General features: G+C 35.8%; 1 protein-coding gene and 1 non-coding gene across 3 annotated transcripts in view; both read left to right on the plus strand.

Annotated features, from left to right (window-relative positions):
* LOC115520178 (MOB-like protein phocein) overlaps nucleotides 1-18916 on the plus strand; it is a 44536-nt gene extending 25620 nt beyond the window's left edge. For both annotated transcript variants that reach the window (XM_030324305.1, XM_030324304.1), the window contains 6 exons: nucleotides 4815-4915; nucleotides 9224-9266; nucleotides 9455-9541; nucleotides 15500-15579; nucleotides 16636-16747; nucleotides 16868-18916. In XM_030324305.1, coding sequence (XP_030180165.1) covers nucleotides 4815-4915; nucleotides 9224-9266; nucleotides 9455-9541; nucleotides 15500-15579; nucleotides 16636-16747; nucleotides 16868-16999 — 555 coding nt within the window. In that variant the 3' untranslated portion in view covers nucleotides 17000-18916. The remainder of the gene's footprint in view (nucleotides 1-4814; nucleotides 4916-9223; nucleotides 9267-9454; nucleotides 9542-15499; nucleotides 15580-16635; nucleotides 16748-16867) is intronic.
* LOC115522548 lies at nucleotides 10856-10964 on the plus strand. The gene has a single exon (XR_003971451.1). It is a non-coding gene; the product is annotated as a U6 spliceosomal RNA (small nuclear RNA).
* Nucleotides 18917-23558: the final 4642 nt, after the last annotated feature.

Here is a 23558-nt window from a genome sequence, read left to right on the forward strand (position 1 = left end):
TCTTGCTTTTTTTTCCCCATTTCATATTTGTGTATCTTGTGATGCACTTGAAAAAATTAATCCAAGTTTAGATTTATACCACATTATGTGTGACAGGGACAGGATAGAGAAACATTACAGTTGTAAATCTTTAGTTTTCAGATGTTTTGAGAATGATAAAAATAATTTTTCAGAATGAACAGAAATTGCTAATAGTACTAATGACTCAGAAACAATATAAAAATTTCCGTAAGGTAAACATTATATTTAGGGAGCATTAGAATATTTCTTTTTCGGGGCGCCTGGGTGGCGCAGTCGGTTAAGCGTCCGACTTCAGCCAGGTCACGATCTCGCGGTCTGTGAGTTCGAGCCCCGCGTCGGGCTCTGGGCTGATGGCTCAGAGCCTGGAGCCTGTTTCCGATTCTGTGTCTCCCTCTCTCTCTGCCCCTCCCCTGTTCATGCTCTGTCTCTCTCTGTCCCAAAAATAAATAAAAAATGTTGAAAAAAAAAAAAAAAAAAAAAAGAATATTTCTTTTTCTTTTTTTTTTTAAATTTAATTAATTAATTGATTTTTTGGTTTTAAATCTCTTTTTTTTTAAATTTATTGTCAAATTGGTTTCCATATAATACCTAGTGCTCATCCCAACAAGTGCCCTCCTCCCTGCCCATCACCCACTTTTCCCTCTCCCCCACTCCCCATCTACCCTTGGTTTGTTCTCAGTCCTTAAGAGTTTCTTATGGTTTGCCTCCCTCCCTCTCTGTAACTTTTTTTTCCCCTTCCCCTCCCCCATGGTCTTCTGTTAACATTTCTCAAGATCCACATATGAGTGAAAACATATGGTATCTGTCTTTCTCTGCCTGGCTTATTTCACTTAGCATAATATCCTCCAGTTCCATCCACGTTGCTGCAAATGGCCAGATTTCATTCTTACTCATTGCCAAGTAGTATTCCATTGTATATAAAAACCACATCTTCTTTATCCATTTATCAGTTGATGGACATTTAGGCTCTTTCCATAATTTGGCTATTGTTGAAAGTGCTGTTGTAAACATTGGGGTACATGTGCCCCTATACATCAGCATTCCTGTATCCCTTGGGTAAATTCCTAGCAGTGCTATTGCTGGGTCATAGGGGAGATCTATTTTTAATTTTTTGAGGAAGCTCCACACTATTTTCAAGAGCAGCTATACCAGTTTGCATTCCCACCAGCAGTGTAAGAGGGTTCCCGTTTCTTCACATCCTTGCCAACATCTATGGTCTCCTGATTTGTTCATTTTAGCCACTCTGACCGGTGTGAGGTGATATCTCATTGTAGTTTTGATTTGTATTTCCCTGATGATGAGTGACATTGAGCATTTTTTCATGTGTCAGTTGGCCATCTGGATGTCTTCTTTGGAAAAGTGTCTATTCATGTCTTCTGCCCATTTCTTCACTAGATTATTTGTTTTTCGGGTGTGGAGTTTGGTGAGTTCTTTGTAGATTTTGGATACTAGCCCTTTATCTGATAGTCATTTGCAAATATCTTTTCCCATTCTGACAGTTGCCTTTTAGTTTTGTTGATTGTTTTCCCTTGCAGTGCAGAAGCTTTTGATCCTGATGAGGTCCCAATAGTTCATTTTTGCTTTTAATTCCCTTGCCTTTGGAGGTGTGTCAAGTAAGAAATTGCTGTGGCTGAGGTCAAAGAGGTTTTTTCCTGCTTTCTCCTCTAGGGTTTTGATAGTTTCCTGTCTCACATTCAGGTCCTTCATCCATTGTGAGTTTATTTTTGTGAATGGTGTAAGAAAGTCTAGTTTCATTCTTCTGCATGTTGCTGTGCAATTCTCCCAGCACCATTTGTTAAAGAGACTGTCTTTTTTTCCACTGGATACTCTTTCCTGCTTTGTCAAAGATTAGTTGGCCATACTTTTGTGGGTCCAATTCTGGGGTCTATATTCCATTGGTCTATGTGTCTGTTTTTGTGCCAATACCATACTGTCTTGATGATTACAGCTTTGTAGTAGAGGCTAAAGTCTGGGATTGTGATGTCTCACGTTTTGGTTTTCTTCAATATTAACTTTGGCTATGCGGGGTCTTTTGTGGTTCCATACAAATTTTAGGATTGTTTGTTCTAGCTATGAGAAGAATGCTGGTGCAATTTTGATTGGCATTGCATTGAATATGTAGATTTCTTTGAGTAGTATTGACTTTTTAACAATATTTATTCTTCCAATCCATGAGCATGGAATGTTTTTCCATTTCTTTGTACCTTCTTCAATTTCCTTCATAAACTTTCTGTAGTTTCCAGCATAGAGATCTTTTACATCTTTGGTTAGGTTTATTCTTAGGTATTTTCTTTCTTTTTTTTTTTTTTTTTAATATTTCTATTGAGAGAGAGAGAGAGAGAGAGCATGAGCAAGCGCAGGTGAGGAAGGGGCAGAGAGAGGGGGAGAGAGAGAATCCCAAGCAGGCTCTGCATTGTCAGCATAGAGCATAATGCAGGGCTCAGTCCCCTGAACCGTGAGATCATGACCTGAGCCAAAATCAAGAGTCAGACACTTAACTGACTGAGCCACCCATCTGCTACTAGGACATTTACTTTTCTTAGCTCGTTAAAAAAAATTTTTTTTTAATGTTTATTTATTTTAGAAGGAAGGAGAGAGTGTGATTGGGGGAGAGGCAGAGAGAGAGAGGGAGACACAGAATGTGAAGCAGGCTCCAGGCTCTGAGCTGTCAGCACAGAGCCCCACTTGGGGCTCAAACTCACAAACCGCGAGATCATGACCTGAGCCAAAGTCAGATGCTTAACCTACTGAGCCACCCAGGTGCCCCTTTCTTAGCTCATTTTAGATGATAGCTGTCTCTCTTTCCATAAAAGTATGGAGGACTCACATTTTTGCTTTCTTTCAGAGTTCAGGATTTCTTCTGTTCTCTTTTTTATTAAGTTTTATTTATTTTTGAGAGAAATGGAGAGCGTGTACACAGACATGGAAGGGGGAGGGGCAGAGAGCGAGAGGGAGAAGAGAGAATCACAAGCAGGATCCGTGTCAGCCCACAAACCACGAGATCATGATCTGAGCCAAAATCAAGAGCTGGACACTCAACTGACTGAACTACCCAGGCGCACCTGTTCTCTCTCTCTCTCTCTCTTTTTTTTTTTTTAATTTTTAAATGTTTCTTTATATTAGAGAGAAACACTGGTGAGTAGGGGAGGGGCAGAGAGAGACAGAGACAGAATCTGAAGCAGGCTCCAGGCTCTGAGCTGTCAGCACAGCCTGTCGCAGGGTTTGAACTCACAAGCTGTGAGATCATGACCTGAGCAAAGTTGGACACTTAGCTGACTGAGCCACCCAGTCACCCCCCTAGGTGCCCCTGTTTTCTTAATTGTTTACATGTATTATCATTAATAAAATCTAGATTCCTTGAAGATTGACAACTTGTACCTCTACTTATAAAAAATTGAATAATTTTGAGTAAATTCAGTTACTAAACATGTGGTTAAAGACTTAGTATTCATTATGAGCCAGCTGTATTGCATAGAATATATTTTTGTGTGCCTAACTACCAAACTCTTTTGGGGATCACCAGAGAATACTAAAGAATCAGTCTCCACCCCATTTTTGGTAAATTTTTTCATCTCTAATCCCCCATGGTCTTAACATTTCAGGTAAGTAGTATCTTTATCCTTGACTTCAAGTAATGTAGTTTAGGAAAAGACAGTGAAAATTTGTTAAAAACCTCCTATGTGCCAGGTCCTAATACTAAAATTTAAAACAAAACCGAGTCTCTGTTTTTTGAGGGAGATATTAAAAAATAAATAAATGCTATATATTGAATAAAAGCAAAGACGAGTGTGTTGGGGGGAAAGGGAATTTGGAAAGAATTGTATGGAATTTGAGGTGGCCGGTGGAAAAGGTAAAGAATTTGGTTCTATTTGCGAGAATCGATTTCATGCAGAACTTTGGAACTTGAGATGGGGTCAGAAAACCAGGGAGAATAGTTTAAACAGGCATTAGAGAATCATTAAAATCTTTTGAGCAAGCTTTTGACAGAGTAATTTTCAAAGAAAGGTTGCCTGAAAATAGGCAAAATACATTGGCATAACAAGGCCTTGTAGTCATTTCTGTAATTAGGTATCTTAGTCTTATTTAGCCTGTTCAAATTTTAGATTATTTAAATCATAGATTGCATGAAACATTAAAAAGATCTGAAATTTTTATTTAATTTTAAAAGTGAATGTCCATGCCTTTTTTTTAACTTAGCTTTTCTGCTAGTCATTTTTTGTTTTTTAAACACTTTATTGGATACCACATACCCTAAAATCACCCATTTAAAATAAACATTCATGGTTTTTAGTATATTCATTGGGTTCTACACTATCACCACAGTTTAATTTTAGAACATCTTCACTCCCCACCAAAAGAAACCTCATTCACATTAGCAGTTATCTCCATTCTCCTCTGTCTCCCCTTCTTTCTCCAGTCCTGAACAACTATTTTTTGTCTCCATAGATGTGCTATTCTAGATAATGCATATTAATAGAATCATGCATTATGTACCACAGTTATATGGTTTACATTTTGTGTCCTTGTGAAAATCATAGTTTCACTTTTGATCCCACATCCGATCCTGGTAAGTACCATATCTGCATTTATGTGATATATCTTATCCCAAAGGAGTTGAGTTGGAGAAGGTAAGGGTTACCTCCTATCTTCTGAATTACTTGATTTCCTGTTATGTGTATAACCTAAAAAAGTTGAAACATAGGAGCAATCATGGACTCAAAAATTAAATATATTTTAAGATTTACCATGTACTATAGTATGTTAATTAATTATGAGAACTTTTTTTATTATAGTATATTCAGCAGAACATAAGAGCAGATTGTTCCAATATTGACAAAATTCTTGAACCACCTGAAGGCCAAGATGAAGGTGTATGGAAATATGAACATTTAAGGTAAGTCTTTATAATATATCAAAATAGTAGTAGTATTTCTATTAGTAAAAATAACCTTTAATGCTGATGATTATGAATCATAAATAAAATCATTATGTAATTGCAGACTAAAAAGCTGAATTCTAAAGTTTTTGTGTTTTTGGTATTATAAAGTTTTCAACTTTGTTATTCACTGATTTTTTTTCTAATTTATGGATTTGGGCATTATTATCTTTTTACACAATTTTTTTTTTTTTTTTTTTGGAAAAACTATTTAAAAAAATTTTTTTTAACATTTATTTATTTTTGAGAGACAGAGACAGAGTGCAAGTGGGAGGTGGGGAAAAGAGAAAGGGAGACAGAATCCGAATCAGGCTCCGGGCTCTGAGCTGTCAGCAGAGTCTGATGTGAGGCTCGAACTCACGAGCTGTGAGATCATGACCTGAGCCGAAGTCAGATGCTTAACTGACTGAGCCACCCAGGCGCCCATGAAAAACTATTTTTGAGAGAGAGAGAGAGAGATTGTGGGGGGGGGGGCGGAGAGAGAGAATCCCCAGTAGGCTCCACACTGTCAGCATGGAACCTGATGTGGGGCTCGAACTCCCGAACCATAAGATCATGACCTGAGCTGAAGTCGTATGCTTAACCAACTGAGCCACCCAGGCACCCCGCCCCCCTCCACCCCCGGCCTTTTTAAGTAATCTCTATACCCAGTGTGGGGCTTAAGTCCATGAACCCAAGATCAAGTTGGTAGCATTCTTACCACCTGAGCCATCTAGATGCCCCTACATAGTTTTTCTTAAACACAAATTATTCCTTAACCACAAATACATTGTTTCTTTTTTTCCACTCATGATAAACTTTATTTCTCTATAAAGTTTATTTCACTATAAAGTAACACAAGTTTCCAGTCTAAGCTTGGTGTCTGATGAGTTGCCTATTAACTACTGTGAACTGTGGTAAATAAAAATTAATTGTAAATAAAAATTAATTGTAATTCTGAAGGAGTTTGGGAACTTCTGATGATGCCCTTTGAATGAGAAAATTGATGACTAGTGAATGACTAGTTAACAAGAATTAACTTTAAAAGCAGCTTAATCCTAGGGGTGCCTGGGTGGCTTAGTTGGTTAAGCGTTCACCTCTTGATTTTGGTTCAGGTCATGATCTTGTAGTTTGTGAGAACGAGCCCTGAATCAAGCGCCATGCTGACACTTGCTGTCAAAATAAATAAAAATTAAAAAATAAATAAAGGCAGCTTAATCCTGAAGTTACTAAGTTATTTCTTGAAGTTGCAAGCTTCTCTGTAAACGGGAGCTGAGATGAATTGGTAGGTTAAATATAAAGAATGTAGCTAGAGATAGATGTTCATTAGGGTTTGTAACTTTTTAAGTTTTAAATAATAAGTGAAATTGAAATAGGACTTTCCCTGCATAAATTAGACCACTTTTTTGATGAGTCCCACAAATTGTAGAGTGGGCACTGTTTTTCAGTTTGGTTTGGTTTGATCTTCTGTGTTTTTGGGTTTTTTTTTTGCTATAGACTTGTTATATAGACATTGCTAAGACATAATATCTTGTCATAACAGTCCAGCAATTTCAGGATGCTAAGACTTCTTTGTACTCTGCTGGTTTCTTAGACAAATCACTTGACTATTTGATCTAGTGTTTTTAGAGATTTTATTTTTAAGTAATTTCTGCACCCAACGTGGGGCTCGAACGCACAACCTTGAGATCAGGAGTCACATGCTCCAACAACTGAGCCAGCTGGGTTCCCCTGACATAGTTTTTTAAAAATACATCTCAGTGCATGATAATTGAAGGTATGAATATGTAGATATTTTCCCATTCTTATAAATCAAAATAGCACTTTAGATTCTCTGCTTTTTTTAATTTTATTTTTTATTAAAAGATTTTTTTTATTGTTTATTTATTTATGAGAGAGAGAGAGAGAGAGAGAGAGAGAGAGAGAGAGAGAATGTAAGCAGGGGAGGGACAGAGAGAGGGAGTAACAGAATCTGAAGCAGGCTCCCGGCTCTGAACTGTCAGCACAGAGCCTGATGCAGGGCCCGAACTCATGAACCATGAGATCATGACCTGAGCCGAAGTCGGACATTTAACCAGCTGAGCCACCCAGGCACCCCTCTGCCTTATTTTAATCAGCTTTGAAAATAACTACTTACCTGTTAGGATTAATGATGAAAATAAGTGGGGATTTTTTTTCACTACAAGCATAATCCTAACAAGTGAGGGCTGATTTTAGCATATAAGATTTTAATTTCAGATCTAGGAAAACCTTTTCCTCCATATTTAATTAGACTATAAAATATGCAGTATACAAAACTTATAAAATCTTTCTCATGCATATTCCATTTGTCCTGGTGCTGTTATTTTTAGTTTTTTTTTTTTTTCCTGAATATTAGCCACTTTATTTTGGTTTCGTATTTATGTATTAAGTATCACATATATATTCTTTTGTGTCTTCATCATAGTGTATATATCTTTATAGTTGACCAAGAAGAATTTCAAAAGTAGCTTTTTGAGTTTTTGCATGTACTTGATGTAATTGATTTGAGGCTTAATACTTGCTCTTATTGGTTAATATTGTTGATTATATTATGATGCTAATGGGACTTCATTCAAATCTCCCACTAGCCCATATGGAATCTTTGTAATTGGAAGAGATGCTCCTTCTTCTGAGTGGATGCAATCCTATGTATGACTTAAGAGATTAGAGCATAGGCTGGATTTCAGCTCTGGCTTGTCTCTTAAGCTGCACAACTCTATATGTTAGCCCTATATTGAATTAACTGGAAGCTGTTAGATTTGCACTGTGTGCCACAGATTGTACCCATAAACACTGCCAAATCAGTTAGCTTAGTTTTGCTGCTGGCCATACGTGAGTTAAAGTAGATGAGAAACTTATTTTTCACCACCTGTCTTTATTACCACTTAGTGGAAAACAACTTGAAAACTTGCATGCAGCCTATAGATACAGGGCAGTAGAGGGTGATGTGGTGATTCAGAAATAGTGTTATTTTAGTGATCTAAGAACTGCATTATTGTTAGGGATCTGGAAAGGAAATACATTTACAGAGAACTGAAAATCTGACTCCTTATTTGCTTTCTTCTGTAGCTTTTCTTTCATATATGTGTGGGGTTTTTTGTTTTTTCCCTTTTGGGACTCTCCTTTATCTTCTAACTAAGTAGGTTTTAGTTTTGCATTTGTAGGGAACCACACTGTTCTCATTTGTTGGGGAAACATAATAGTGATTAATTAGGTAAGATTTTTAGAGGGGATGTGTTCAGTATTTTGACAGCTATTAAAGTAAGTTATCTTAGTGACATAGAGGATTGATGGTCTTTTCATATAAAATAACAAGTTTGTCTAAAAATGATGATCTCAATCTTACACAATTTCCTCTATTCTTCACTTATTAAAAAACATTTTGAACACTTACTATGTTCCAAGAATTATTCTAGGCTTTATAATTCTGTTTGGCAGTTTTAGAAGAGTATCATGAAAAAATGCTACAATCTACTAAGTGACCAAAAAGCAAGATAAAAAATTGTGTATGATTTGGTCCCAATATAGTTTAATCTTTGCATAGAAAATCAAATTTGTATGTAAGTAATAATTAACTTTTGGGAGAGGTGGTAGAATTATGAAGGACCTTCTTATTGTACATTATATATTTGATCATATTTAAAGTTTTCATAAGGAACATGTTGTTTGTAATCAGAACAAAGTTTGTAGAATATTCAGGTATTTAAAACATCTAGTTTTATGTTTGTATTCAGATAAATACACACATGGTGTTTTACATAACTAGAATCTTACTGTAAATATAAATATGTATCCTTTGTTTATGTATATACCAACATTTTGCTACTCTGCAATTGCTGATTATTTGGAATGTTTCAAAAAAATTTTATATTTTCTGTGAATGTCTTTATACATTTATCTGTATGCAATTCTGATTATTTTATTAGAATAGATTTCTAGGAGAATGACTTTGTAAATAAAAGTATATACTTCCTAAGCATTTTGGTAACTATTTCCAAATTCAGAAAAATTCCACCAATTTCCAGTGTATAATTATGATCAACTCACTGGAGGCTGATATTGAACATTTTTAGGGTTGTTAGTTTTGGGTTTTGCATACTAATCTGTATGCCTTTGTACAAAATATGCCATGTAAATTCAGATGGTGTTGACAGTGGTGACGACAAAGGAAGGATGGTACTGATGGGATTCTGTTTTTACAGTTAGTATTCTGAAAATAATGTGGAGGATGGATAAGACTTTTCATTTATATATTTGCATTTTTAGGCAATTCTGTCTTGAACTAAATGGACTTGCTGTCAAACTTCAGGTAATATTTTCTTTAAGTTAAAGCTATTATTGAAAGTACTGATTTTTTCTGTTTTTGTAACATTAGGTGCTCCCAAAGACTCACCCAACATTTCTAATTATTCTGTACTTTTACATGGGAGTGTAGTAACCCAAATGATAGACTTTTTCATTGTTTTACATATTAAGAAGTGTAACTATTTCTAACAGAGTGAGTGCCATCCAGATACATGTACTCAGATGACTGCAACTGAACAATGGATTTTTCTTTGTGCAGCTCATAAGACTCCAAAAGAGGTGAGACATTATGAAATAGAATGCCTAATAAAATCATCATAACCTAAATCTCTCCATGAGAGTGGTCAATAAATTTTTAGTGTTTTAGTTCACTGTTTATTTTGCTGTTTGGTTTAGAGTTCTTTGTTTTAAGTTTATTGCCCCAGTGCTATTTTAGGATTTATGATTATCATTTTTCATAATTGGATAATATCATGGGCTAGAACTCACTTTATGATTCGTTGCCTATTACAGAATAACATCTACCATATGATGCTGATAGCTACTGTATAATGGATGAGATATACATGTTTAGTTTTTTGGTTGTTATAATTTTTTTAATGTTTATTTATTTTGAGAGAGAGAGCGTGCACAGCAGGGAGGAGCAGAGAGCGAGAATCCCAAGCAGGTTCCATGCTGTCAGCACAGAGCCCGACGTAGGGCTCGGTCCCATGAACCATGAGATCATGATCTGAGCTGAAATTAAGAGTCTGGTGCTCAACTGACTGAGCCACCCAGGTGCCTCGTAATTTCTTTTGATAGGAATAACTGTTGGTGATTACAAGTTGATGAGTTATCTATTAAAGAAATGTTGTTTTTGGGCTTTTTGACTTTATAGGTCAGTATTTTTTACCTACTTTTTTTTAATATTTCTTTTTTTTTTTTTAAGTTTATTTATTTTGAGAGAGAAAGTGTGTATGAAAGTGGGGGAGGGGCAGAGAGAGAGGGAGAAAGAAAATCCCAAGCAGATTCCACACTGTCAGCACAGAGCTTGTCGCGGGGCTAGATCTCCCAAATCATAAGATCATGACCTGAGCCGAAACCAAGAGCCAGACACTTAACCGATAGAGCCACTCAGGCACCCCTTATATTTCTTACTATTTGTTTGAAACCCACCATAATGATTTTCCTCTTCATAATTGGCCCTACATTGAAAAAGCTATTCATGTTGTTTTCTCCTCATTTAGTTTTTGTCATGGTGAGAGTATAGGAAGTAGCAATTGTTTATAGAACATTTTTAGTTACAAGTAATTCCTTCATATTATCTAATATCCAGTACATATTCAGTTTTCCTTAGTTATTTCAAAAGTTGCAGCTAGTTTGTTTAAACTATGCATTGCATTTTCCTTGATCTGCATTCCTTTTAATCCATAGTACTTTTTTTTTTTTTTGGATACTTAAACTCATTGAAAATAATTGGGGTTAGGCCAATTCTGCAGAATTATAAACTGTCAAATGACCATTTTATTGATAGACCTCTAAGGCTTAAAGACAAGTGACTTTCTGTTTGCAAAATTCACATCTGATGTTCTTTTATTTGAAAAGGCAAGTTCTGTGCTCGCTTCGGCAGCACATATACTAAAATTGGAAGAATGATACAGACTAGATTAGCATGGCCCCCGTGCAAGGATGACATGCAAATTCGTAAGCGTTCCATATTTTTAGAGCCTAAATGTCCATCAGCTGATGAATGGATAAAGAAATTGTGGTTTATATATACAATGGAATACTACTTGGCAATGAGAAAGGATGAAATATGGCCCTTTGTAGCAATGTGGATGGAACTGGAGAGTGTTATGCTAAGTGAAATAAGTCATAAAGAGAGAGACAGATACCATATGTTTTCACTCTTATGTAGATGGATCCTGAGAAACTTAACAGAAGACTGTGGGGGAGAGGAAGGAGGAAAAAAAAAGTTAGAGGAAGGGAGCCAAACCATAAGAGACTGTTAAAAACTGAGAATAAACTGAGGTTTGTTGGGGGTGGGAGGGAGGGGAAAGTGGGTGATGGGCACTGAGGAGGGCACCTGTTGGGATGAGCACTGGGTGTTGTATGGAAACCAATTTGACAATAAATTTCATATTAAAAAAAAAAAATGAAAAGGCAAGTTCTCCAAAATAAGAAGTATCTGGTACTTGTCTAAGCAAATAGACAAGTTGACTTATTGGATGACTTATTTGGATGACTAATTTCATTCAGGGTGTTACTCTTTTTGTGTTAGTTAATTGAAGCAATATTAAGATTATCATTTTATATATGGGAAAATCCACATAGCAGTTTTATTGATAATTTATTGAAATTGGCTACATAGTATAGTGAATTATGTGATAATTGCAATTAGGAAACTGAATCAAGAAGGCTAGTTTCATTTTGGCAAATAGTAAAGATGCATTATTCTCACTTTAGAGTGGAAAAGATACCCAGTTTGTGATGTATTATGAGATTTATATGGACTGTCATTGTCATATTTGCTTTTTTTCTTGATTAGTAATAAATATAAGATAGGATGATTATCAGCATTAGGTCTTGTGAATGAGTCTTAGAATTGTAACATTGTTTGCTGAAGACCAGCTCCATTGAATTGTGTCAAGGGAGGATGAATGATGGTGGCATTTTCAAGTGGTAAGTTGTATGCAAAGGAATTTCTGTAAAAATACAAAAGAAAATCTTGAAAGGACACTTTATGAACTCTTAGAATAATTGTGTAGTCAGGAAATAATAGCAACTAACAAATTAGGAACTAAGAAAGTTGTTCTTACAGATGAAAAGAACAGGGAAGATTGTAAAGTAGAAGAGGCAGGGTACTCAGCACCAATGGTGATTTTACTCAATGTTCTTGAGAATTAAAGAGTCATTGCAACAGATAGAGTTAATTGTACATAGTGACTGTAAGTGACAACTTGTTATCAACAACAACTTGTTATCATCTGCTAGCCCTTTCAGTCACATGCAGACTGCAGTAGCATTATAAATATATATTTGGCAAAATAGAATTTATAAAAGCCTGTGAACAAATTGTTTCTTATTTTGTAACCTTGTATATTTTGCTAACTTTTTGCTGTTACAAATGATACAAAATAGGATTAGTTAACTGAGAGTTAATTGGAGAGAGATGGAGGGAAGCAGCTAAAACAAGATAAAACCTTTCCCCCAACTCCAAAAAAGTTTTTTTTTCTTCCAGTAACCAATCAAAGATCTAAATTTATGCTGATACAATAGTAGTCATGAACCACATGCAGCTACAGAGCATTTAATGTTGGTAGTCCAAACTGAGATATGCTCAAAGTATGAAATAAAATACCCTTTCAAAGAGTACAGAAAGACATCAAATATCTCATTAAGAGAGAACTAGGTAATCTGTATACAAAAGAATGAAGTTAGACCCTTAACTCACACCTTATACAAAAATTAGCTGAAAATGGTTCAGAAACCTAAATATAACAACTAGAATTATAAAACTCTTAGAAACATATGTGTAAATCTTCATGGTCTTGGACTAGGCAATAATTTCTTAGATATGACCCCAAAAACACAAGTAATAGAAGAAAATATTCAGATTTTATCAAAACTAAAAATTTTTTTTGCCTCAAAGGACACTGTCAAGAAAGTGAAAGGACAGTCTACGAATGGGAGAAAATATTTTTTATAAACATATCTCCGATAAGGGTCTGATACCCAGATACATAACTATTGCAACTCAACAATTAAAAGACTACCTAGTTGGGGTGCCTGGGTGGCTCAGTCAGTTAAGCATCCAGCTTTTGATTTCGGCTCAGGTAATGATCTCATGGTTTGTGAGTTCCAGCCCTGTGTCAGGCTCTGTACTGATAACGTGGAGCCTGCTTGGGGTTATCTTCTCTATCTCCCCTCTCTACCCCTCCCCTACTTGCGTGCACTCATGCACATGCTCACTCTCTCTCTCTCTCAAATAAGTAAACTTAAAAAAAATTAAGATTACCCAGTTAAAAATGAACAAAGGATTTGTATAGACTTTTCTCTGAAGAAGATAAACAAATGGCCAATAAGCACATGAAAAAATGCTCATTAATCATCAAAACCACCATGAGTGGATAAATGGAATGTACAGGATGGAATATCATTCAGCCATAAAAGAGAGTGAAGTTCTGATAACATGCTACAGTGTTGATGAACCTTGAGGACATTATGCTGAGTGAAATAAGCCGGACACCAAAGGGTAGATGTTACATGACTCCACTTACATGAAATATTTATAAAGAGCAAATTCATAGATGTAGAAAGTACATTAGAGGTTGCTAGGGGTTGGGGGATAGTGGACATGGGACATTATTGCGTAATGGTTTACAGAGTTTCTGTTTAGGATGATGAAAAACCTTTGGTTGGAAATACATAGAAGTGATGGTTGCACAATAGTGAATGTAATTAGTGGCATTGAATTGTACATCTAAAAAAGGTTGAGACAGGGGAGGGGGCACCTGGGTAGCTCTGTCGGTTCAGTGCGTGACTTCAGCTCAGGTCCTGATCTCATGGTTGGTGAAATTGAGCCCCACATCAGGCTCTCTGTTGTCAGCATGGAGTCTGCTTGGGATTCTGTCTCTCCCTCTATCTTGGTTCCCCCCCCCCCCCCCCCACACACACACTGTCTCAAAATATATAAACTTAAAAAAAAAAAGGGTTGAAATGGCAGAATTCATCTTAAATGTATTTTACCACTTTTTTTTTTAATGGAAAAAGAAAAGACACACCCCACAATGGCATACACTTCACCTACTAGAATGATCAAAATATAAGAGATAATAACAAGTGTTGGCCAGGATGTGGAGAAAGGAGCATCACCATACAGTGCTGATAGGACTATAAAATACCGTAGCCACTTTGGGAAGTAGTTTGGAAGTTCTTTAAAATGATAAGCGTAGTTACCATATGACTTAGTAGTTCCACTTTTAGGTGTATACCTAAAAGAAATGAGAACATATGTCCATACAAAACTTGTACACTGATATAGTCACATTATTCATGATAGCCAAACATGGAAACGACCAAATTTTCATCAACTGAAGATGAGTAAATAAACAAAATGTGATACATGCACACAACGGAATAGTGTTCAGCCATAGAAAAGAATGAAGTCTATGAGGGATTACAGCATTTTTGTATATATTAAAAACAAAGTTTAAAAAGATTTTGAATCGAAAAAAGAAGTAATATTCATGCTGCACTATGGGTGAGCCTTGGAAAAATGCTAAGTGACACAAAAGGCCACATATTACTCCATTTTTTAGAAAATATCCAGAATAGGCAAATCCATGGAAAACAGAAAGTAGATTAATTGTTGCTTCAAGTTAGGGGGAGGAGAGATTTGGAAGTGACTGCTAATTGATACTAGGTTTTTTTTTGGGGTGATGAAAATTTTCAGAAATGTAGTTGATGATGGTTGCATAAATTTGTGAATATATTAAAAACTTCTGAGTTTTTATTTTATTTTTATTTTATTTTATTTATTTATTTATTTTATTTTTTAAATGTTTATTGTTGAAAGAGACAGAATGTGTATGGGGGAGGGGCAGAGAGAGAGAGAGGGAGACACAAAATCCAAAGTAGGGTCCAGGCTTTGAGCTGTCAGCACAGAGCTCAACATGGGTCTTGAACTCATGAACTGTGAGATCATGACCTGAGTTGAGGTCAGATGCTTAACCGACTGAGCCACCCAGGTGTCCCTGAGTTGTACATTTTATAAGAGAAATTTTGCCAGGGCCCCTGGGTGGCCCAGTCAGTTAAGCATCCACTCGGGTCGTGATATGAAGCCCCACATCGGGGCTCAGTGTGGAGCCTGCTTGAGATTCATTCTCTCTTTCTCTCTCTCTGCCCCCTGCTCCCCAAAGCAATAAACATTTTAAAAGAAATTTTATGGCATGTGAATTACATGTTTGCTAATTTTTAAATACCCCAAAGAAGTTCATTAATAATTTTTGTAGCAGTTATATGTTAACATAATTTGGGGTAGATAGAGAAATAAATTATATCATTAAAATTAATTTCACCTGTTCTTTTTTAATGTAGTTTTGTTGTAACATTAAATTTTATAGTCATTCTGATATTGTAAGACGTTTTTCTTCAGACATGCTCATGTTTTTGGAATAAGACAAGTATTTCATAACAGACCTCATGCAAGAGGTAGAGCTCTATGTTGATGCATTTTTTATATCCTTTCCTTTATAGTGTCCTGCAATAGACTATACTAGACACACACTTGATGGTGCTGCATGTCTTCTGAATAGCAATAAATATTTTCCCAGCAGGTAAATAAAACTTGTAAACATGGTGTTAAACTTTTTTGGATTTGATTTAAAAGGTTGATGTTTTTATTAAAACAAACTAGGTTGCTGCTTAATGAATTCTGTTCTTTAAACTTTTTTTTTTTTTTTTTTTTTTAGCTATTTTATATTTAGCTAGTTGAGAATTACTCAAATTTTGAAATTAAGGTTGTGGTTAAACTAAAAGCAGCAGGACTTGGCTCGCAAAGCTCACAGGCCAGTTTAGTCGAGGGTACTTCCTGCAGGGCTGTCCCTCTTCTGCTTTAGAGTTGTGGTATTTACACACTTAACTTCTTGAATCTCTGTGATAGAGCTAGCCTCCTCTTAGACAGCATGCCTGAAGAGCACAATTTCTAATTCTAAGTTGGACTGGACTGCTTGTTTTTGAAGGATTCCTTATCCTTGCTTACAGATTTTTAACATCTGGGAAGAAGGCTCTGCATATTGTAATATGTTATTAGTGAGGTTTGTTACTGGCCTTTTATTCTATGAAGACACTTGTTATCAGATGGATAGATTTGGAGATTCCCCCCCGCCGCTCCAAATATCAACTTCAAAGAGCTCATATAAAATACGTTAAAAGATACTATTTTTTGCTTCAGTATCCTGTATATATTTTTTAATATCAAAAATATGCAAGCATTTTTTATTTGAAAAAATCAAATTCTGTAGAATAAAGCAATAATTCCTTTTAGTAGTTTTAATCATCTGTAGTGTACAAAGTGTTAATGTGGTAAATGTTATGTTCTAGGAAATTTTGATTTGTTGGGGATTTAATTGCATTGAACTTTCATAAAGTCTCAAAGCTTACAATACTGAGTATCTTAGGCACTGTGGTTACGTAGAAAGAGCACTGGCCCAGGAGTAAGGAACAGGGAGGGGTCCTGGTCCTGCTCTTGCCACTTATTAGCACTGTGACCTTGCACTGGTCACTTTTTTCCCCAAGGTTTAAGTCTCCACACTTGTCAATTGAGAAGATTAGACAACATTGTTCCTAAGATCTGTCCAGCTCTATGAATCTGATTTCTTTCCTATTTCTAGGGTTAGCATAAAGGAATCATCTGTAGCAAAACTAGGATCAGTATGCCGTAGGATTTACAGAATATTTTCACATGCTTATTTTCATCATCGGCAGATATTTGATGAATATGAAGTAAGTATATTTCACTATCCTGATGCATTCTTATCAGAATGACAATAATATACATGGATATTACATGTAGGCTTTTTTGGTTTTGAATAGTAAAATATCTTTTTTTCTTCCTCCCTACAGAATGAAACATTTTTGTGTCACCGGTTTACTAAATTTGTGATGAAATATAATTTGATGTCCAAGGATAACCTGATCGTACCAATTTTAGAAGAGGAAGTTCAGAATTCAGTTTCTGGGGAAAGTGAAGCATGAAGGGAATCATACAGAAAAAAATGTACTGATCACATAATTAACAGTAATTATGTACTGTATATATATCGTTTAGACACATCAATCATGTATCCATATTATAGTTTCTTTGTTTAGTATAGGTTTTTGTATGCTGAGTGTTGCCTTTTAAAACGGGAAATACTTTTTAAGTTATTCATGAGCTGTATATTCACCAGTGTGGCACTCATGGTTTTTAAATAAGATTAGTATTATCTGTTTATAATGCCTGTTAATAAAAGAATTTACAGTTTGGTAAAATTGCTGCTAAACAATCATTGGATCACAATCCTCATCAGATAAACCTGTCTATGAAAAGATGAGTGAGCTTGAGGTTTCGCACAAGCCATTTACTAAAGAAATGATAATATTTTCCTTTGGTTTTACCCCTAGTTTAGATATTTTAGAAAATTCTGTAGTACATAGTTCAGTCTTAACTGTTAACTTTTCAAAAATGAGATGAAAGTGTTTTCAAATTCTGTTTATAGTTTTTGATACACATATATGATTATGTGTATAATCCAAATATAAATGCAAATGAAGTATTAGTAATACCTAAATAATTTTACTGTGCTACATAAAGTATATTCTAGACCAGCATACTTGGAAAGGACTTACCTTTCTGCAGCAGTGGACTGTTAGATACAAGATGATGATAATGATAAGGCATGTAAATGATGTTCCCACTGGAAATCTGCCCTGCCCTTCTCATTTCCCTTAATTCCTTACCCAAACTACATTAGCTGGGAAGCTTTTCACCAGACTGTGATTTAGTGTGGCTTCTACCTATTTATATTTGTATTAATTGCTTACAGATTATACCTCATATTAGCAATTACATTACACTACAGGAAAAATGTATTGGCATAGGCTTTTGCTTATCTTTGTTTTGCAAAATTGTTCTAATTACGGAAAGCACTCTTTAAGATAGTTTGATTCTTCCTGTTAGTAATATTAATCTTTTCATTTAACCATCTAAGAAACATTTAAGAGTTGAAAAATATTGTAGTATTTATTTTACATCCCTTCCCCACAAAGTTTATGTTTGAATTATATGCACATGTGAGTCTTTTTTTGCAATAATTCACAGCTTCCAAGGGTGTTGAATGGTCATACATTTTTTTGACTTTGTTATAATTCAGTATCTTGAGAAAGATTCAACTGCAGATTTTACAACCTTTTCATCTACTGAATGCAATTTTTAACAAAGCACTGGAGGTCTTATTGCTAAACTGGTTGTAATGAGGCACTAAGATAGGGCAAAAAATTATACATGTAGTGAAGAAAATATTTTAAATCCATCTCTTGAACAGAATTAACAAATGAGAACTTTTTCATTTAAAGGGGTTATTTTGAAATGAAGATGAAAATGTATTCATCTTGATTTTTTTTTTTTCAAATTTAAGGAAATAATTTATACCATACTATACAACAAAGGACGTGTAGCAAATATGTAGGAAATAGCAAACTGAGTGTGTATGTATATATTTATGCCTTTCCAAGCCTGGCCTTGAACAGTGCTATCCCAGCAGCCAGTCGTTACTTTAACTCACAACTAACTATCTTTTTAAGAAGTTTTGTGTTCATAGTGAAAGCAATGTTGACTTTGAAATTATGCATTTATATTAATGTCACTAGAAACCAATGGGAGTAGTAATTTTTACACAAACTTGCTAAATATCGAGAGACTAAACTACTAAGTTAATAAATTATATATAGCAATATAGCTGTTCTCTCTAGATGGTGTCTCACAATGGATTTCTGTTGCTTGATTATTTTCATAGTAAACATTTGAACTAAGGCCGTGGCTGGGATTGGTGATCTGGCTAAGTATATTGAAACACATTCTGAATAATAAGACTTGGTGTTAACGGGGAAATAAAGTATGTTTTTTCTTACTCATTCCATTTTCCCTGTACTGTGTGTTTGGAATTGATCATAAAAAAAAAATACCCCAAAAAGAAAACATCAGTTTGTAGGCTTGCTCTTGTATTCACATTGAGGTCTTACTCATACTCATTGTACCATGAAATTGACTCATTGTACTAGGTATAAGACCTAAATGAAACAGTTACTGTTTTTCCTTAATACTCTTTACAGAATTTTGAAAATACACATGTATGTACATAAGTGGTATTAAAAAATTAACCTGACAAAAGATTGATTTATACAGTAAATCTAAGAAAGGAGGAAAAGAAAACTCGCAGTTCTGTGCAATAAGGAAATTAGGCTGCGCTTTTTTTTTTTTTTTGATTATCCAATATAGATCCCAAAATTAAAACTTTCCATGAATTTTGCTCCTATAGTCAACTCACTCTTAACTCACTCTTTCTCCTGTCATAACTGGGAAAGTAGCTATCTTTATGTTTCTGTAAGTATCCTAGTTCTCTTTTGTGTGTACATTTTCCCTGACTTGAGGTGTTAACTTTGCATTTCTCAGTTTCTCAGTTAAATTCTTAATGAGTTAATGCTTTCTAATAGAATCAAATTAGAAATCCGTGATTACATAGGGCAGCTGGGTGGCTCAGTTGGTTAAGTGTTCAGCTTTGGCTCAGGTCATGATCTCACAGTTTTGTTCGTGAGTTTGAGCCCCATGTCAGGCTCTGTGCTGACAGCTGGGAGCCTGGAGCCTGTTTGGATTCTGTGTCTCCCTTTCTCTCTGCCCCTCCCCTGCTTGTGCGCTCTCTCTCTCTCTCTCTCTCTCTCTCAAAAACAAACATTAAAAAAAAAATTAATCCATGATTACATTGTTAGCAAGGATAATGTTAGTTTTTTTAACTTGTTTTATTTTTTATTTTTAAAAATTTACATCCAAATTAGCATATAGTGCAACAGTGATTTCAGGAGTAGACTCCTTAGTGCCCCTTACCCAAATTTAGCCCATCCCCCTCCCACAACCCCTCCAGCAACCCTCAGTTTGTTCTCCATATTTATGAGTCTCTTCTGTTTTGTCCCCCTCCCTGTTTTTATATTATTTTTGTTTCCCTTCCCTTATGTTCATCTGCTTTGTCTCTTAAAGTCCTCATATGAGTGAAGTCATGTGACATTTGTCTTTCTCTAATTTCACTTAGCATAATATCCTCCAGTTCCAACCACGTAGTTGCAAATGGCAAGTTCATTTCATTCTTTTTGATTGCTGAGTAATACTCCGTTGTATATATACACCACATCTTCTTTATCCATTCATCCATCGATGGACATTTGGGCTCTTTCCATACTTTGGCTATTGTTGATAGTGCTGCTATAAACGTTGGGGTGCACGTGTCCCATCGAAACAGCACACCTGTATCCCTTGGATAAATACCTAGTAGCATAATTGCTGGGTTGTAGGGTAGTTCTATTTTTAGTTTTTTGAGGAAACTCCATACTGTTTTCCAGAGTGGCTGCACCATCTTACATTCCCAGGGTAATGTTACAGTTTTAAACCCACTAACTGATGTTAAATTCATTGTAATAGAACTAATTTGTTTTTTCCCTGGGTATTTTGCCCCGTGATGACAGTTTTTTGCCTGAAGGCTTCCTATAATTTTATTTGCACAAATTCTACATTTTATTTATATACCTTTTGAATACTTAAGTGTAGTTAAAAGGTTTCTTGGTGTTTTTCCTTGCTATGCAAATGTTTTAGTAAAAGTTGATTTTCATTTCTTGGATGCAGCTAATTGTTGACTAAGACACTACCGATGTTTAACACATTTAGCTACTTATTTGAGATGGTCTAAAGATCTAAATGTGGCTTCTGAAAAAATAGGCATTATTAGTGTGGTATACACAATAAAACCAGATAACTGCCAAGTGAAACCACTAGAGGGTTAGATTACTCATCTAAAAGATTTGATTAGGAGCCTCACTCTTAACATTTGGGGATACCTGGTATTTTATGTGGACTGGAAATCTAACTGCTTCATTTGTTTGATTTTTCTGCTATTTACATTTATTTTTATAATACTCAAAGCTTTATATCAAATGGGAGAACCTAATGTAATTAAGCAGAGAATACTAATTTTGACAACCTACATTCCCAAAAGTTAAATACAATTGACATCCTGCACTTCTATCCATGAAGTTAGTAAGAAAATGTAATGTTCTATTTTTTTTTTTTTAATGCTTTATACATTGTTTTAAAAGATATTAGGGGCGCCTGGGTGGCTCAGTGGATTGCATGTCCAGCTCTTGATTTTGGCTCAGGTCATCTCAGGGTTGTAGCCACACATCAGGCTCTGTGCTGAGTCTGGAGCCTACTTGAGATTCTCCTGCCTCTCCCCTGATCTCTCTCTCTGTATCTCTCTCTCATACATTTTAAAAAGTAAGAGGTTGGGGTGCTTGGGTGGCTCAGTCGGTTAAGCATCCGACTTTGGCCAAGGTCATGATCTCACTGGTCCCAAGTTCGAACCCCAGATCGGGCTCTGTGCTGACCACTCAGAGCCTGGAGCCTGAGATTCTGTGTCTGCCTCTCTGCTCCTCCCCCACTCACACTGTTTCTCTCTCAAAAATAAACATTAAAAAAATTTTTTTTTAAGTAAGTTTAAATCGAGTAGGAATGATGGGATTGTGTCCTCATATTTTTCTATCATATCCCTCAGAGATAAACTGAAGGAGTTAAAGGAATAGTAAAACTCCTAAGATGAGAAAAGGGTGGGTATGGTCACTATTACAAATGTGTTTAAAACACTATTACGGTGTTTTATTTATTTATTTTTATTTTTTTTTAATTTTTTTTTCAATGTTTATTTTTTTGGGACAGAGAGAGACAGAGCATGAACGGGGGAGGGGCAGAGAGAGAGGGAGACACAGAATCGGAAACAGGCTCCAGGCTCTGAGCCGTCAACCCAGAGCCCGACGCGGGGCTCGAACTCAGGGACCGCGAGATCGTGACCTGGCTGAAGTCGGACGCTTAACCGACTGCGCCACCCAGGCGCCCCACTATTACGGTGTTTTAAAACCAGGTGTGTATAGGAAAAAAATATATGCTTGCCTTGATTGGGTAGTATTTAAACCACTTTAAAAATACTTGGTGCTTCTGGTTTTTTTAAACATAATTTTGCAAAGCAAATGCAGATCTTGGATTCTGATCCTTGAGATAACCATTAGTCAGTGATTGTATTAATTTTTGAAGTCTGCTGTAGTAGATTTAGTGGCTTAATATAAATTTCTTCTCTTACAGTTCTTGAGGTCAAAAGCTTGAAATCAGTTTTATTAGGGCTAAAATTAGGTTCCTCTTTCTTTTTAGAGGCTCAGGGGAAAATCCATTCCTTGCCTCTTTTATTGGCTGGAGGCTGCTGGCAGGCATTCTCTGGCTTGTGGCCACATCATACTACTCTCTCCTTCCATCATTACTAATGCCTCCTCTTCTGTAGTGATCTCTCTGCTTCCTTCTTCTTAGGACATTTGTGATTATGTCATTGGGCCCACCTGGATAATCCAGGATAATTTCCCCAATGCAAAATCGTTAATCACATTTGCAAAGTCCCTTTTGTATACAAATTAATATTCACAGGTTCTGGGATTAAGAAGTGGACATTTTAGTGGACTTTAATAAAGTGGACTTTATTCAGCCTACCACAACAATCCTTTCAAATTCATTGTTAATTCTCCATTTTATGTGCTTAATTTTTAATCTGATTGTGGTACTTTTTATTTCTTGTATGTTATGTACTTGAGATAAACTTGGAATTTCTGCAATGGCAGCAATCTGACTCTGTAAGCAACCAAACATTCCAGGCCTGTTAAAATTTACCTGGTTTTCCTCAATCAAATCAACCCAAAATGCAAGAGGGTTATCCTCTCTAATGCCACAGTTAAAAGTTCTCGTATTAGTGTCGTTATAAAACAAGGCTTTTGAATTCCACCAAATTATAAGATTCAACATGTTTCAAATAGGCTCTCACATTTAAACAAAACAAGGTAACTGCCAACTCTTGCATCAAAGCTGTTTAGAGGGAGGTCAGCTGAGGGCTACCCTCTTTCTCTGTTTTCCTCTTTATGTAGTTTTCATCATCCTCTGTGACCCGGGGAAAAGCAGGTGGTATGTCCCAACCCCACTCCTTCCTCTAGGAACTTACCAAAGTGAATGTTGTTGCTGTCACCAGATTTATCTCCCCCTCAAGAAAATATTTAACAATTACTGTTTATTGATTTGAAAGAAGTGTACCTTTTACCTCACCTCCTACATTTCCCAGTGGTTTCCCAAATGGATGGCATATCAGAGTCATTTGTGAAGCTTTTACAACTCACGTCTTCCAAAAAGAAAATCTAAACTGCAATTTCCTCTATCTCCATACGTGAGTGTGCCCCATACCTGTTGGTCTGGAATCTTTAGGACACTTAGTAGGGCCATCAGGTGTGTGCAGTCTTGCTTAGCATATTCTAGACTGAGGAACATATGTATCTATTTGGGAGCAACACAGACATTGAATCAGCCTTCATATCACCACTTAATTTGGGTGATTTGCTTAATTTTGGGAACTGAATCTAAAGTAACAGCTCTTGTTAGCACAACCAAAGGGCTCTGTGGTGCTGGTATTAGCAAATCCCAAGGAGAAAG

This window comes from Lynx canadensis, chromosome C1 (assembly GCF_007474595.2).
Source record: "Lynx canadensis isolate LIC74 chromosome C1, mLynCan4.pri.v2, whole genome shotgun sequence".
Classification (NCBI taxonomy): Eukaryota; Metazoa; Chordata; class Mammalia; order Carnivora; family Felidae; genus Lynx; species Lynx canadensis.